The sequence below is a fragment of the Carettochelys insculpta genome, chromosome 7 (assembly GCF_033958435.1).
Source record: "Carettochelys insculpta isolate YL-2023 chromosome 7, ASM3395843v1, whole genome shotgun sequence".
In the NCBI taxonomy this organism is placed as follows: Eukaryota; Metazoa; Chordata; order Testudines; family Carettochelyidae; genus Carettochelys; species Carettochelys insculpta.
The window spans coordinates 30,088,473-30,105,926 of record NC_134143.1 but is presented as its reverse complement, the minus strand read 5'-3'; the positions used below and the strand labels follow the sequence as shown (position 1 = coordinate 30,105,926).

The window sequence follows — 17,454 nt, the reverse complement described above, 5'->3', positions numbered from 1 at the left end:
ATGTTGCTAGTCCTCGTATAGATTAAGCTATTGCAGCTGCCACCATTTGAAGCACAGTTTTATTTAGACTACAGTTGCACCTTGAGACTAATTGACTATTATGTTTAATATTGTACAGATACAGAAGAAGAGCAGTCCCTTCCACAAAGAACCTAAAATCTAAATGGAGCAGATAGACTGAATAGTGTTTTTCAACCGGGGTGTGTAGTGGTCTTCCTGGGAGTACATCAACTCCTAGATATATGCCTATTTTATAAGAGGTTACACAAAAAGCACTAGCAAAGGCAGTACAATGTAAAACTTCATATGGAAAAAACGTGAAAGTAATTTTTCAGTAATAGTGTGCTGTGACACTCTTGTGTCTTTTATCTGATTTTATAAACAAGTAGTTTAAGTGAGGTGAAACTAGGTGGTATGCAAGACAAATCAGACTCCAGAAAGGGGTACCGTAGCCTGGAAAGGTTGAGAACCACTGCAGTAAGTGAGGAGCAGGAAGAAACATAACACATGGGCAGGGGAAAAGGAAGGGTTGAGCATTGAAGTGAAAATGGCAAAGGATTGTAGGAGAAGGGAAAGATGAGAGGTGTGATCATGGAAAACAGTGAAGTAAGGCTGAAGTGAAATGACTGAAAGTCTGGAAGGGAGTTGGAGTAAATCGCTATTTAGCACAGGGGAGAGAAAGTACCGAGCCAAGAGTCAAACAAAATTAATGTCCAAGAGTGCCAGGTGCAACCCATTTACTCCTGCTGGCTTGAGTCTCTAGTTGGCTGGGGCTGGGAGGGGAAAGGCATGGTGCTTCATGTGGCCTGGTACCTTCAGAGAAGGTAATTCTTAATGCGCCTCTTGTCCATTGTGATGCAGCTGCATGTGTTGTAACTGCTTCTGTTAAGTTGTGTTTTAAACACCAGAGCTGTGGTAGTTCTGTCTAGCTAGAGTTCACAACATTGTTAATGTCAATGGAACTCAATAAGTGTTAGTGGTGGGAAATGCTTGAACATCTTTCCTAATATATGCAGGTCAAAGTTATCCCTCTGCAATCAGAAGAACAGTAGTGAGGATGGGGGAAGTATGAGTGAATGCAAGCAAAAAATCCATTGTAATGCATATATCTAGAGAGGCCAGGTTAAAGTTACTGTGGAGACTTCAACTGTGAATTTCCTGACTCTTTTGTGATTCAGATTTCAGCCGTAACACTTAATTAAGAGAGAATTGTTTTATCATTTCTTTTAAGAAAAGAGAGAATAGGGTGAGAGGATAGACAACGTGAGGAAGAAATAGAGAATTGTTTAGGGAAAAACAAAGAACCCCCTGCACACATACTGCCTACAAGAAAGGTTTTTGAAAACAAAGACATTTGAATTCTCCAAATGTAAAAACAACTATACTGAAGCACAGGAGAAGGTGTTTCCCTCTACATTTGATAAACTGTTTTTGGCTGTTTTTAGTTTTCGGAATAACTCATGTGGTATCATGTTGATCTGAAGAAGTGGGTCTGTCCCACGAAAGCTCATCACCTAATAAATTATTTTGTTAGTCTTTAAAATGCTACGACTGCTTTTTTGTTTTGATAGAATACAGACTAACACAGCTAACTCTCTGTCACAATTCATCATGTAGTATAAGAGTAAGTATAAGACATTTTAGCCCATCAGCTAATTTACAAAAAAAAGACCAAAAGTAAGCATTTAGAGTGAAAGTACCATCTCAGTATTAACAATAGCATCCCTATCATACTAGGATATAGGTACAGTGCAAATCGAACAATATAGCTAACTCTTTGAGATATAAGCAATTTAATTATATTTTATAGCTCTAGAAACAGAGGAATTCCCTAAAACTTTCCTGGGTTAGCAAAGCTTCTTGGCCTGCTTGGCAGGTGTGCTTTGATTTAGCAGTTTTCTCATATGTGCTGACTGCAGTGAAAGAGATTAAAAAATTGCACTTATCTCACCGGATATTTTTTTCCTCCTTTTTCGTAATTGAATCTTACTTTGTAAGAAAAAGTTTTGCTCTCTGGATGGCAAATATATCCTTGAATTTTGTTAGGCTTGTACTAAGGAATTTAGTACACCTAGTTAGTGTATACATTGTCTTGTTTTCAAGGGTCCAAACCTTCAAATCCATTATGGTAAAATATTTGGTTTGCTGACCTTGTGCCCTCTGAAAACAAATGGACACTCCACTCGACTTCTAGTGGACTCTGCTTCGACTGAGGGGGTTGAAACATGGACAGTTGATACTTAAAATTCATCAGTATAGCCTCCTTTTCCATTCTAACAAGGTTCTGTAAGGGTATGTTTGAGTTTAAAAACTTCAGTACAATGAGCCTACCTCTTTTTTGGATGCTTTTTACTCTATCTGCTTAGTATATTGGACGGTAGTTGTAGGATGCAGTAGAAAAGAAGATTTTGTGTTTTGCATAATTGTGTTTATTTAATCTTCCTTTTCTTCCACTTTTTGTCCCTTACATTGTTTTTTTTTTTTCCTGTTACATTCTAAAAGTTGCTTGAATGTGTGTAGGTGGATGCAGGAAAGAATTTCAAAATTATATTATTACGTACCCTTATGTTAATGTAGTCTTCTTTGCTTCCTGGGTTATAGATGTGTTTTAAAAAAATGGTAAGGGAACAGAAGTGAAAACTGCATCAATCTTGGGTATTTGTAAATGGTTTTAATTTTCCCTTCATGTGATTGTAAACAGTTCATGGATTACTGTCTACTTCATAGCTTAGGGGTAGAATAAAGCTAATTATTTCGATGATAATGTTAGTGAGAACTCTCACTGTTTTGATCTTTGTTCTATTTATGTTTTGCCCCTAAAATGGCAACATCTCAGCCTCAAGGTGCATTTGTAGCCCCATGATGGTAGGTCTTCAGATTTCTGCTGACCATGTAACATTATCTTATGGTGTCTAACCAAATTAAAAATACATTCACAATAATTTGTCATTCAGCTAACAATAGATAGAATGGTTTAAAAAACTAATTAAATATCAGCATAAATAAACTATTATTGTTAGCCTTACTGTAAGTTTTCATTTTTAGAATACTATCTCTGTTCAGATACAATTACTGTTTATTTATGAGAGTATACTTAAATGATATTGCCTTTTTTTCTAACATCACTTTTTGGAAATTAAATGTATAAATTTGCACTGTTCTCTCATTTAACATTTGAATATTTAAATATGGCAGGATTAGGTCCTATGTCCCTGATTTACAAAGATGTACTCACTAGAACATGAGTGTCCAACCTTTTGGCTTGCCTGGGCCGCATTGAGTGAAGAGGAATTGTCTTGGGCCACATATAAAATAGATAATATAGTTAATGTATATAAATCACATAATAATGTTAAAAGTTTACGATCTTGTGTGGCCGCATTACTAGCTGTCCAGGGCCATGGGTTGGACACGCCTGCACTAGAATAACTGCATGCACTGATTGCAATTAGGGTAGTCATATGAGTGCAGTTAGTAACATGAGCCATTGTAGGATTGAGGTGTACAAGTTGGACCTCCCTAGTCTGGCAATCTCGGGACCTGATTTGGCCCAATCCAGTGAGTTTGCAGGGCTAAGAATGGTCGACACCAACCTCTGTGCTGCCAGTCTCCTGGCTCTCCCCGCAACCGCTGGGCTCCCCTGCTGGCCACTGGCCCCTGCTCCCAAGCTCCCTCCCTGCCAGTGGCCCCCCTGCCACCCACCCAGCCAAGCTCCTGGTGCTGCTGCCACTGGCCTAGCAGGGCTCCTGACCTCACTCTCAACTCCTGGCTCTCCTGATACTGGACTCCCAGCTGGCCCCTACTTCCAGCTGCCACAGCTCTCTGGTTCAGGGACATCCTTGGCCTTGCTGGACCACAGATGTTTCCATACCAGAGAGTCTGGATTAGAGAAGTTGAACCTGTCGTGACAGTACTCCTGTTAATGTTGTTGGATACAATGGATACAATTACTGCCTACATGCAGGGCTGAGTTTAGTTCTCTTAGCCCTTAATTAAATGTAGACTTTTAAATTTCACTTTTAAATAGTTGTATATACTTTTATATATTAACTTTTGCCTTGAAAGGATCTTATGTTATTTAAAACTCTCTAAGAAAACTCAAGGTATGCAATGGTGTTATTTCTTTAAATAGGTATAACAGCAGTCCTTTGTACTTACCCTCTTGATATGGTTAGAGCACGTCTGGCATTCCAAATAAAAGGGGAGCACAAGTACACAGGAATTATTCATGAATTCAAGACTATTTACACAAAGGTATTTCATTTTCTCCTTCCATACTTGTTAAAGAAAAATGTTGCTTATATTTTTAATGCTATCCAACACTGTTTACTGACCTGATGGAAACTGAGTTTGTCTTCAAGTATGTATGTAGCACACTATCATTTTAAAAAAGTGTCCATACAATTGGAGGGCCGCTCAAGCGAGTGGAAATGTCAGAGGACAACAAATTGGGGAAAAACAATGGATTAGCAGTGAGAACTGTCCAAGTGTGCTGTGAAATTTTGTCAATTTCCCCTTGCTGTGGCTCTTCGCAGAGCCACTTAGTGGGGAGGGGGAGGAATTGATGACCTTGTGCTAGCTGAGCCTGAATCCCAGCTGGCACAGAGTTTGTCAACACCCCTCTCTCCCCCCAGCAGCGGCTCTTTGCAGAGCCACAGTGAGGGGAAATGCTGGCCCCGCATGACCTTGTTCGTACCGAGAGACAGCTGAATGCAGCTTCCAGGCATGAGTGAGCAGGTGGATAGTGCAGCCCCACTCCCTGCTGTAGTGACAGAGAGATAGCTGTGTTAGTCTGTACTCTATCAAAACAAACAAGCAGTCATGTATTTAGTCTTTAAAGTGCTACTTGACTGCTTTTTCCCTGCTGTAGGAATGGGGAGGGAGGGCAGGAACCTCTTGGAGCTGGGATATGGTTTAAATGCCTTGTCCTGGCTCCAACGGGCTGGTGGGGAGAGGAGCCTGCTTTCAGTGGTTACTCGTGTACTCGACCTCCCTAGCATGGCATCGAGCAGATTTTGAAAAATGTCTCTGTGCCCGCTGTGTAAGATGGTGTATTCTGTGATGGGTTTGAAACATTAATACATTTGGTCCTTATTTAGTTTGTTGTATGCACTATGTTGCAAACCTCTCTAAGACTGTTACCATAGTAAATGTAAGTAAACATGACTTCTATGAGCAATTGATTCATGTGAAAAAAGTGAGTGTGCTGTGGAGTTGTTTTTTGTTTCATTGAAGTGTGCCATGTTATTGAAAAGGTTGGGAACCACTGGTTTATATGGTTGAGGTTTTTCCCACAGAGAATAATGTTTATAATTGGGGTCGGAGGATGGGAAGCTAATACACTTACTCTCATGTATTGCAAATAATCCCCCCACCTTTTCATCTTGGGTGTAGGAGGCAGATGGGCTTCCCCCTAAGCGTCTTCTCCTGGCTGCTAAACTGACACTTTATAGTACCAACTCTCATCATCTGAGGAAGAGGAAGTTGAGGTTAATATTAATACCTCATTGTCTGGCTAGCACTATCATACAAATGATGTCTTATCAATAAAACAGTTCTATAATAATGTAATGATTTGCACTTCTATTTGCCATGACTTTGTATTTTTATTTTTCCTTCAAAAGGAAGGAGGTTTCCTTGGATTTTACAGAGGACTGATGCCTACACTTGTAGGAATGGCTCCTTATGCAGGTATGTTAAAAATGTTGTTTCCAGTGTTGTACACATCTCACAGTTGCACAGGTTGAACCTCTCTAATCTGGCACTCTCTCTTCTGGCAACATCTGTAATCTGGAATTATTTTAATTAACCAGACGACCAGTTATCATGGGAGTGGTCAAGTTTCCCATGGTCCCATAAAGTTTGTTTACAGCCACCAGTTCTGGTTCTCAGTGTTCCGTGCAGTTGTTTAGCTGGAATTTGCCCTTAAATGTCTTCTAGGAGCTCAGTAAGCAATGCATGTATTGGTAATGCAGCTAGACAATATTGACATCCCACGATCCAGCAAATTCTCTCATTCGGTACTGATCAGGTCCCCAGGGTGCTGGACTAGAGAGGTTCAACCTGTATTTACAAAATTTTTCTTAGCTTCTTAAATTTCTGCTTGGACAGACTAGAGAGGGCAAACTGCAGGGAGTTGTTTGCTGCTCCCTGGTCTTATGGTGGGTCAGCTTATGTGGATCAGTGCAAATGAGAATAGCTGGTATAACTTAAACCACTACTGAAAATCCTTAAGTGACCTTTCCAATCAGCGAGGGGCCACTGGGTGCGTTCTCCTTTCATTTCCCGTCCCTAAAACCACTCCAATGGAAAAAGGTGCGGGACGCTTTTCTGAACCTGGCCAGTCTGGCTCCAGTTGCTGTATGAAAGGCTACACAAACGAAAGGAAAGTGAATGATTGTGAAGCAGAAACAATGAAACTGACTCTATAAAAAAATACTCTGAAATTAATGAAGGAAATAAACTAAAAAAAAAAAAGTTTTTTCTATTTTTTTTCCGTTATACTAATTTTAAGTTAGTTGCAACTATAACATGTTACATTAAATATCACTTTTTTCATACTGTTTTAAGATCCTTGGTTAGCAATTTCTAGTCAAGTGCAAATTATTGTTGTATACCTCCATTGCATGGATAATACAAAAAAAAATTCTTAGAATTAGGCTATCTATGGCTAGACTACAGGGTTTTGTCGACAAAACAGTTGTTTTGTTTAGAAAACCCACAGTGTGTCTGGATTACCAAGCATGTTCTGTTGACGGTAAGTCAACAGAGGTCGACAGAATGCAGCACTTTTGTTGACAGCTGTACCCTGCTTATCATGAGGAAGAACACCATTGTTAACAGAGATCTGTTGACAAAACACTGGTCTGGATGTTCCAGGGGGCTTTCTGTTGACAGAAATGTCCTCCAGAACACAGCTGTCTGCTGTGGTCCTGGGTGCCCATGTTGCCAGTAGAGCAGCCAGTCAGTCTGGCTGCTCTCTGTTGTCAGAGCGGATCACTCTTTCCATCCAGCCTGTGGCCTGGACGTGATCTGTCAACAAAAATTTTGTCACAAGATATCTTCCGATGCAAAATTCTGTTGGCAAATCCATGTAGTCTAGATATAGCCTTCATGTCTAAGCCACCTTTGTCCAAAGTGTCTTCTCAGCAGGTTGCAGATTACTACCAGCTGACTCTTAAACCACACTTAGGTTTGTTGTGGGATAAACAGGTAGTATTTGTATTGATTTATGTATTGCATGTGACTTTTCTCTTTCATAATATTTAATAAAATCCTTTAAAGAATCAGGAATTAAATAATTCTATGTGTGATTACAGTCTTATATTACAGAGACTCTGAACCAATAAGAATCCTTCTGTTTCACAAAGTCTAAATAAGAGTAATTTTTTTTCTCTTTCAGGTTTTTCATTTTTTACCTTTAATACCTTAATGAGCATTGGACTTGACCAAGCACCCAACCTCTTTGGAAAGCCTTCATTAGATAATCCTGATGTCTTAGTTTTGAAAACACATGTAAACTTGCTGTGTGGTGGCTTAGCTGGAGCAATAGCGCAGACCATATCGTAAGTTTTGGTGGGATTTGAGTTTGTTTGGGGCTTTTAGCTGCACTTATTGAAGAAATTACATGCTGTCTTGGATTAAGAATTTTTCTTAAATCTAATATTTTGAAGTTATCTTTCTTTTACCTGATAACTAGAATGCACTGACTCAATAGTGCTTCACTTTCTAAATGTCTTTTAATTTTGAAGATCTTTAAAAGTATATCTGGGCCAATCCTGCTGTGTTTACTCTGAGAAATTTCCTTCTACAGTAAATTAGAATATTACTTTGACTAGGAGTTGTTTATACGGGTTCATTTTAAAACGAACTGTATCTCGCAAAACCATAGTTATAAACTCTATCATAGTTTTATTTTTATTTTCCCTTTTTTCTCTACTCACTGCATTTGTCATGTTTTCACCAAGCCCAGAAAGTGAATCAATTGGATTTATTTGGTGTTTATTTTTTTCTAAACTAGTTAATTACAGATTTCACATGTGCATTTCCGTTAATTCTTTAAAGGTGAGTTTTATTGCTAATGCCAGTGTCTTTTCCCTACTTTCTGTTTTACACGGACTGTTTTATGCTCTCTCTGATCTTATCTTCTTTATTTGTGCCTAATGAACCATATTAAGAAGCATCTCACTGTTTTTAATTATTATGGAAGAAGCCTCCCATTTTGGAGAACTTTTTGGGCACCGAGTTTAATCCCAGACTCACTGTGAAGGGAGCTTTGAGGTTTCACATGGAATTTTCTTATGTGTATATATATACAATTAATATATAGACTAAGTTCACATTGCCATCATGCAAGAAGTTAAAATGCTTCTTTTTAAAATACTAATTCTCTTCATCAGTTATCCACTTGATGTAACTCGTAGGCGAATGCAATTAGGAGCAGCTCTTCCAGATGCTGACAAGTGCCTGTAAGCATTTTATTATACCAACCTTTTCAGCTGTAGTAATTAAATTCTTTACATGTATAAGTAGATCTCTTAATTTAAAAATAACGTATGATTTACTGTGCTATTGATTCATTCACATTTTCCCCTATTGGTGATATAATACTTTTCTGTGCTCATTTCTGACAGTGAAATTGCTTTTTTCTTTAATGGTTTCTTTTAAAAATCATATATATCAATTTTGCTCATATTACCTTGATCACTGAAGATCTTCATGTTCGGTCTCAAATTACTACACCTTCACTTGGCATAACTCGGTCCCAAGAGCCCATTTCTGCTTCTGTTGCATCATAGAATTTTAAGGCTAAAAGGGTCTGTCTACACTACAGCATAAATTTGAATCTAAGGCACTTAGCTTGATTTTAAATTGTGACCGTTAACACATTAAATACCATTATTTTGAATTTAGAGGGCACTACAGCTGATATTCTTACTCTGACAACCAGAGTGGGATTAACGGGAAGTTCAAATGTAAGCGTTTGGATTAATGTTAGTGTGGAAACAGCTTCCGTTTCAACCAGTTTTATTAGCCTCCAGAGGAGTCCCACATGTATCCCACAGTTGTCCATTCGGGCTGGTTGCATCTCTGATGCTCTCCAGGTGCACAGGTAACAGGAAGCCCATGAATTTGAATGGCATCAGGAATGCAAATTCATTTTCTTTCCAATCAGTCTCCCTTCCTTCCCTACTCTACCTGTGACAAAGATTTCAGGGACTGGCTGTCGGGGGGAAGTGTTGTTCCCAATCCCCACACCCCTGACCCCCGGCCCCAATGGCAAAGCTTCCAGGGGCTGCAGTGTGGGAAGTTGACATCACGTACCCATAATCACTTGCGGGGCATTTTTTCCCAATACTGTACCAGTGGGAAAAAAACAGAATGCTATGGAGCTGAGGGAACTGTGGGATAGGTTCCTACAAGGTACTGCTGCAACAGTCAGTCTTTGGTGATTTTAATGTGGCAGTGCTAACTCAAATTAGTGGGGAATTTATGGGGAGGTGAGGATACTCAGATTTGAATTTATAAAACCCAGTGTTATAAATTTGAATTGATCTCTTAGCATATATGTAATCATTCTGACATCGACCATGTGAGTCGGCGTAATGCCAAGTTTGAATTTAAAAGGTTGAAATAATGGTGGTATGGAAACAGCGTTTCTTTAAATTGATTTTATTGGCCTCCAGAGGTGTTCCATATATAGCCCACAATGCTCCACAGTTGTGTGTTCTAGCTGCTTTCATCTCCACTTCTCTCCAGGTGTGGAGGAAGTAGGTAACAGGAAGCCCAGAAATTTGAATTAGGCACCAGGAAGCCCAGGAATTTGAATTTTTCTTTCTTTCTACTCAGCGTGGATAGCACACCTTAGGAGGACACCTCTGGAGCCATCCATTGCATCTAGGCATCACATCCATAGCCATCACATCTCTAGCCAGCTAACCATCTTGCCATCATGACTACTCGGGGTCCTTCTGATCTGAGTACTCAGGGTTGCAAGAGAGGTGCAGCACGGACCCATAATGAGATCCTGCCTGGCAGACTTCGAGTCTGCAAGTGAAATCTGGACATTTATGAAAAGATTTTCGTGGGTCATGATCACAAAAGGTTACTCCTGGGATGCTCAGCAATGGCGAGTGAAAGTGGAGGAGTTCTGGCAGAGCTATCATGAACTACAGGTGATCTGGGCCATCTCTCAAGATGTGCTGATATTATGAACAGCTGGACAACATTCATGGGAGGGACCCAACCACAGTCCCTAGTCTTAACTGGGACTCTTCAGGGAGGTTGTACTGAGGAGTCCAGTGGGTGGTCAGAGGAGTCGAGCTGAGAGGGGGAGCAGGAGGTGGAGTATAATGAAGAGGTGGATGGCAACAGTCATCAGCAGTGGCCCAATGAAAGTGATCCTGGCATCTGGACTTCCTCACCCTCAAGCCGATCCCCTCAATGGCGACACCTCCCTCTCTGGGGACCAGCTGTTCTGGTGAGTATTTTTTTAGAATGCCACAGGTGGTTGTGGCTGCATTTCGGTATAGGTTTGCTTGTGTGGAACACTTTTTTTTTTTTTTAACTGCTAAAAGTGGGTTTCGGGTGAGGCGTGGTGAATCTATGCCCCTCAGAACAGCTTGTTCATATTTCTGGGGATGGAGCACCTATTCATTTTGGAGATCTCCATGAAGATCTCAGTCAGGTACTCTTTTATTTTTCACTTGAAGTTTTGGGGAAGCCTGACTTACTCAGCTGCCACAATAGGACACCTTGCTATGCCAGGTAACCAGTAAGTAATCTGGCATCATGGCGCTACGTAGCATTTTGGCAGATTTTCAAGCCTTGTGCTCACACAGTATGAGCATATTTTCTTTTTCACTCTCTGTTATTCTTAGGAGGCTGACGTTTCTTTTAGCATCCTAAAGAAGAATGAGCAATGAGGGTTCCTGTGGCACCTTATAGACCAACAGAAATGTAGGAGCATAAGCTTTCGTGGGCAAAGACCCACTTCTTCAGATGCATCTGAAGAAGTGGGTCTTTGCCCACGAAAGCTTATGCTCATACAGTTATGTTAGTCTGTAAGGTGCCACAGGACCCCTCGTTGGTTTTGCAGATCCAGACTAACACGGCTACCCCTCTGATACTAAAGAAGCATGGGAATTTTAATGAGCTCTTTTTGCACTGCTCCCTGGTCATTTAAATTTCCCAGGACTGCTCTGCCACACCATGTGGCTGTTTGGCACTCCTGGCCTTCTCCTCTCCCACCATGCTGGTGGCTTGCTGAAGAGCTGCTGAGAGAGTTTTTTGCCCCTGCACTCTGCATTTCCGCAGCTGCTAGGCTCTGCAGACCCTGCTCCTGGACACTGGCCTGTCCAGCGCAGGCTTTCCCTGCTGTAAATGGCCTTTTGTCTGCCCACGATAGATCAGGAGCTGCTGAGAGAGGTTTTTTTTCTGTGCTCTGCATTTCACAGGGATCACACCCCTAGTCAGTATGCCATGCATCCAGCAGACTCGAACCACCCCCCCACCATCACAAGCTTTCCAGTTTAGAATTTACATGGCTTTATTTTCAAGCCACCCAAACTCCTCCTTAAGCTGGCAATATCTTACCATGGCCGCAGTGAAATGATCTGGATAAGTAATAGCTTCTGTTCTGCAGTGGTTGATCCATTTCCATCCTTGAGAAATCAAAAGCGGCCTTGTGGGGAAAAAGTTGCAGTGATTGCCAAACAGATAACCCATTAATCCTATGGGTAAAAGCATTGTGTCAATTGTATCTTGATTTTGACATTTACTTTCTTCAGCAGGCAGCATCAATGGGGGATACAAGTTGCCTCAATAAGGAAAAGATGCAAACAGGACCTTTTCCTGCAGCAGTTGGAGAAGGCTGACAGCAGAACCACTGTTAACCGAAGGTTGACAGAGCAGTGGCTACAGAGCATCCTGCACTCCCATGAAAGTATGCTCTAGTGCAGGAAAGAGGACTTAGGAGAGCTCCTGATGGCTGTTAGAGAGCAAACCAAGATCCTACATTCCATACTGGAGCTTCAGAGGGATGCCCAATGCTGGACTCAACATGCTGACTCCACTCCCCACTGCCCGGGTTCCCCTTGACATAGCTCAACCCCCCTGTCATGGTCCCTGAATGCCAGGGGGGCAGGGGGAGAAAGGGGGAAGGAAGGGCAAGGACACTCCCATGACCTCTCACCACTACACAAAGCTATTCCACCACCCTTGATATCCCTTCTTTTTCCTGCATCTTAAACCCCACTCACCCACAAAATAAAGATATATATTTTTTTTTAAAACCACAGTCTCATTGGTTCTTATGTGGCGTGCTGCACATATCATTGAGGGGAGGAGGATGGTATCGTAACAGTTAAATGCAGCAGAATCATGTGGCTGTCTGGTCATTCATAAAGCTATTTTGCAAAGCCTCCCTGGTGAATGCCCTTGTGTGTGGCTGTGCATAAGCCCTGCTCATGGCAGCTGCCTCTGCAACTCAGGCTGGCATGAAATTCTCCTCCCTTGATATGCGAATCATGGAGGAGATGTTGGTTTCACAAAGGTCCAAACAGGTCAAAAGGCACCTGAATCTGGCTTTTAAACATCCAGAGGACATTCCACCACCATTCTGCACTTGCTCAGTCTGTAGTTGAAACATTCCTGACTGCGGTCAAGAGTGCCTGTGTATGGCTTCGTGAGGCAAAAGAGCAGAGGGTAAGCAGGGTTGCCCAGTGTAACTATGGGCATTTTTATATCACTAATTTTTGATTCTTCAGTGTGGGAAGAAAGATCTGTCCTGGAGCTTTCTGTGCAGACCTGAATTTCTAAAGATATGTGCATCATGCATCTTTCCTGACCATCCCACATTGATGTTGGTATAGTGACCTTTGTGATTCACCAATGCCTGCAACACCATGGAGCAGTACCCTCTTCTGTTTATGTATTCTGAGGCCAGGTGGTCCGAGGCCATGATGGGGATGTGTGTTCCATCTATTGCTTCACTGCAGTTAGGAAACCCCATGGCAGCAAAGCCATCTAATATATGCAGGACATTTCCCAGGCTCATGGTCTTCTGTATGAGATGGTGACAGATTGCCTTGGCTATCTGGATCACTGCAGCCCCTACTGTAGATCTGCCTACCCTGAATTGATTTGCCACTGACCAGTAGCTGTCAGGTGTTCCAAACTTCCACAGAGCGATTGCCATGCTCTTGTGAATTGTCAAAGAACGCCTCATTCTGGTATCATTTTGCTTTAGGGTGGGGGACAGCAAATTGCAAAGTTCCATGAAAGTGGCCTTGCGTATGCAGAAGTTCTGGACCAATTGTTGGTCTTCTGAGGCAGTCAAAATGATGTGGTCCCACCAGCAAGTGCTGGTTTCACATCTCCAGAAATGCAGCTCCAGTTAAGCAGTGCATTCAGGGATGCCAGCATTTCTAAATTCCTGGTCTCCAGTTCTTCAGTTTCATCAGCCTTCATCCTCTTCCTCCACTTCCATCTCATCCATCACATTCTCCCACTGCCTTTGTCTAAATAAATACTCCATGACGGTCCAGGAAGTGGCCATAACGCACTGTGCAACAGCTAGAAGCAGATGAGAATCCATGCTAGCTCTCTGCAGCAGCAGCAGCCAGGTGCAGGCTTTGGAAAATGGCCGGAAAAAATGATGTGAAGTCGGCTGCCTGTTTGTTTTCCAGAGTAGGTGGAAGTAGGTGCTTTGTGTTCTGGGATGATATCAGATATCCACAAGCACTTGCAATGCATTTTTTCCCATAAGTCACTGGCACAGAAATCCAGAATGCAATATGGCAAAAGGCACTGTGGAATTGGTACCCCCAATATATTACTCATGCAGTTGAACATATGTAAGGCAATGGACACATGGGCTACGTCTACACTAGCCCCAAACTTCGAAATGGCCACGCAAATGGCCATTTCGAAGTTTACTAATGAAGCACTGAAATGCATATTCAGCGCTTCATTAGCATGCGGGCAGCTGCGGCACTTCGAAATTGACGCGCCTCACTGCTGTGTGGCTCGTCCCGACGGGGCTCCTTTTCGAAAGGACCCCACCTACTTTGAAGTCCCCTTATTCCCATGAGTCATCTCCAGAGACAACAGACAGAAGGTTCCACGGCCTTAAGGACAACTGCGAGGCAGCTAACCCAGCGTAGGCATTTCACATTCCATTGTTCACCCTGCCCTTATCACCAGCCATCTAGAGACTCCCAAAAATGTAGGAGTGGGAATGGTCAAATCATGAGGATTACTGTGGCCTGGTCTGAGTTGATTTTGAAGAGGACCTTGTGAATTAGCAGGATAGAAGGAAGCATATATATAAGGGGTCCTCCTCAAAATATGCTGAGCGTACCTGCTAGTGACCCCAGACTGTGGTTTTGGAATGAGCAAGGCTTGTTGCACTTCTTGTTGAGGTGAGCAGCAAACAAAACTACTTGGGGATGATGTTTGGACTGGAAATTTTACCTAATCATGTCTGAACAAATGGACCACTTGTGATACCTGAAGGACCTCCTGAGGTGGTCTGCTATGGCATTCTGAGTGCCTGGTAGATAAGATGCTTGGAGGTTTCAAGGGTTTAGAAAGACTCCATCTTCAGATGAGACAACCACTTCCTGCATGGAACCTTAATCTACTATTATCTGAATTTAGGGGTCACCCTTTTGAATTTATAGCTTCTACTCTTTTCAGGGATGAAGTTTTGAAACTCATCTTAGTGCAGAGACTGAAATACAAAATGTGTTCCAGAAGTTGAGCTTTAAAGACAAGGGGTTGTTCTTATCGTTAAGGCCCTAAATTGAGGGTCAGATCTGTGTTCCAGTGTTGCCTCTGCTAGAGACTTCTTGTGTTCCTTTGGTGCTTTTCTGCATGTGGAGTTAATGTTCTGCAAGCTAAGTGAAAATCTGTCACACTCTAACTTGCCTTGGATTAACTAGCCACATGTCCCTTGTTACCGTGCACTGAGTTCTCTAGTGCACTTTGAGATGCTCCCTTGCAAATAAGCCTTTAATTTTTCTCTACCTTATTTTTTCATTTGTAAAGTAGGGAAATGCTTCTATACCTCACAGAGACACTGTGAGGATAGCAGAGAAATCTTTGAGGAGCTTAGATAGCTATTTAAAGTCACTTGACTACTCAGGGGCTCTCATAAAATCAAAAAGTAACATTAAATGCCTTATATTTAAGATAACGTTTTTCAATATTAAATAAATCCATGTATTGAATAAGGGCTTGGGTTTTTTATCTTTTCAGTACAATGGTGCAGACACTGAAGTATGTATATCAGCGCCATGGAATACAAAGAGGATTATACCGTGGTTTATCTCTGAATTACATTCGTTGTGTACCTTCCCAAGCTGTGGCTTTTACCACATATGAACTTCTGAAACAGTTGTTTTACCTCAACTAATTTTTTTTCTTCACTGAAAACTACAGTATTTGTCTTTCATGTTATGTTTGTGAGTATATGACTTGAAATGTAAAATTGAATCTGTCACTGTGAACTACTGGAATTTTATTTACCAAAAAAGAAACAAAGAAAAAGAAAAGGATAATAGAATCTTTTGGAATTAGATCAGGAAATTGCCTGATGTGGACATTAGCTAGCTGTAACCAATTCTTTGCACTTGTATCTGTAAGCCCCCTTAGGTCAACACAAATAAATTATATAATTTACAACTATCACAATTACATGGAAAGGAACCAGATTTTTATACAGGTTTCAAGCTGTTTGCTGTTTAGCTCTATGATGTCATTCCAGGACTTCAATATTATTTATCAATTGTATTGCTTCTTAATTCAGGAGTTAAATATCTACATTTCTTAATAAATACATAAAATGATCAACTTCCATAAAATGAACCTAATTTTCATTTTCTTGTAAGGTTCTTTATTTTATTGTATATTAATTTTTGTGTACAGTTAAAGAAATTAATGTTCTGTATCTTGAGTGATAAACATTTAATGAAATATGAAACTCTTCAACTGTTTCAATAAATACTAGTAATAAGATTAATTTAAACCAGAATCTTGTGATTTGGAAGTCAGTAATTTTGTTTCTTTTTTAAAATTGCTGTTACTAGGTATGCTATTAACTTAAAATAGGATCCTATAAATGAACAATTCCTACTTTATAATGTTTGAGGTCTCTGGGGCCAATCCTGCAGGATATTGCATACCATTTTGGAAGGTTTTGAATGCCCTCCGGTTGCTTTTCTTGGAAGTTGAAGGTGCTCTATTACTTGTCTTATTAGTCCCTAAATCCATATGTCCGTACTGTGAGGGAAGGGAAAGCAGAAACAAGACTGTGTACGCCTCATCATTTACCCGTCTGGACCATGTGCTCACTTTCTGGAGAAGAGAAAAATAAAGGTTGTACTGGAGTGTGTTTACAACTGGGGACAGGTACAGCATGAATATATACAGTAGGGTCTGTGTAATGTGGGATCTATGCAGTATACGATTATACTGATTTTTCTTTTTCTGCTATAGTTGCTGCTGTACTTGTGGTAGGAAATAACACATTTGCTCATACATGACTTATGTGTGTGCAATTTAAATTTGAAGAACAACTTCTTATCTGAAGAAACTGTAAAACTAGGATGGCTACTTTCTTTCATTTAGTTTAAGTAATGCACATATATTTATTGATTGTAAATATTTTGAATGATATTCTGGTAATGAATATATGACCCTAACTGGTGATTTCATGATTAGTATCACTAATTTTTGACAACAAGAACACAACCTAGAATTTTGTCGTCAGAATTTTTTCATTTTATTAAAATATATCTTTTTCTTTGATATTTGTTTTTGGCAGAGAAAATGAGATGTATTTCAATTTATTTTGTTAAAACACTTGAATAATAATGGAATAACTTTATATGATTTGTAAATATTGCAGAGAATAGAAATGCATGTTTCTGGAATTATACTATATTTCCCATTGTAGGTAAATATAAATAAAATTGTTATTTGATTAAAACTGATTACAGTTAAGATTTTGGGTTGATATTTAGTTTTATTTAAAAGAGAATTAAGTGTGTTGTTTGAAGGAACTCTTAAAGGTCACAGATCACTATGTGTGGATGTGAACTGTCATTTGTAGCGTGAAGAACATCTGTGCAAAAACAGCATCATGAAATTCGATGTTTTTTTTTTCTTCTTCTTCAATTCCCAGTCTTGCACGCTTCGCCAGTGGGGCTGTAGGATTCATAGAATCACAGACTACTAGGAATGGAAGGGACCTTGAGTGGTCATTAAGTCCAGCCCCTTGCCCTCATGGCAGGACCAAGTAGTGTCTAGACCATCCCTGATGGACATTTATCTAGCCTGTTCTTAAATATTTCCAGAGATGGAGATTCCAAAACCTCCCTAGGCAATTTATTCCAGTGTTTGACCACCCTGACAGTTAGGAACTTTTTCCTGATGTCCAACCTAAACGTC

General features: G+C 40.6%; 1 protein-coding gene across 2 annotated transcripts in view; it reads left to right on the top strand.

The window, feature by feature from the left end:
- SLC25A16 (solute carrier family 25 member 16) overlaps positions 1-17,010 on the top strand; it is a 28,586-nt gene extending 11,576 nt beyond the window's left edge. For both annotated transcript variants that reach the window (XM_075000224.1, XM_075000225.1), the window contains exons 5-9: positions 4,133-4,254; positions 5,625-5,691; positions 7,403-7,565; positions 8,400-8,468; positions 15,262-17,010. In XM_075000224.1, the coding sequence (XP_074856325.1) occupies positions 4,133-4,254; positions 5,625-5,691; positions 7,403-7,565; positions 8,400-8,468; positions 15,262-15,418 (578 nt within the window). In that variant the 3' untranslated portion in view covers positions 15,419-17,010. The remainder of the gene's footprint in view (positions 1-4,132; positions 4,255-5,624; positions 5,692-7,402; positions 7,566-8,399; positions 8,469-15,261) is intronic.
- Positions 17,011-17,454: the final 444 nt, after the last annotated feature.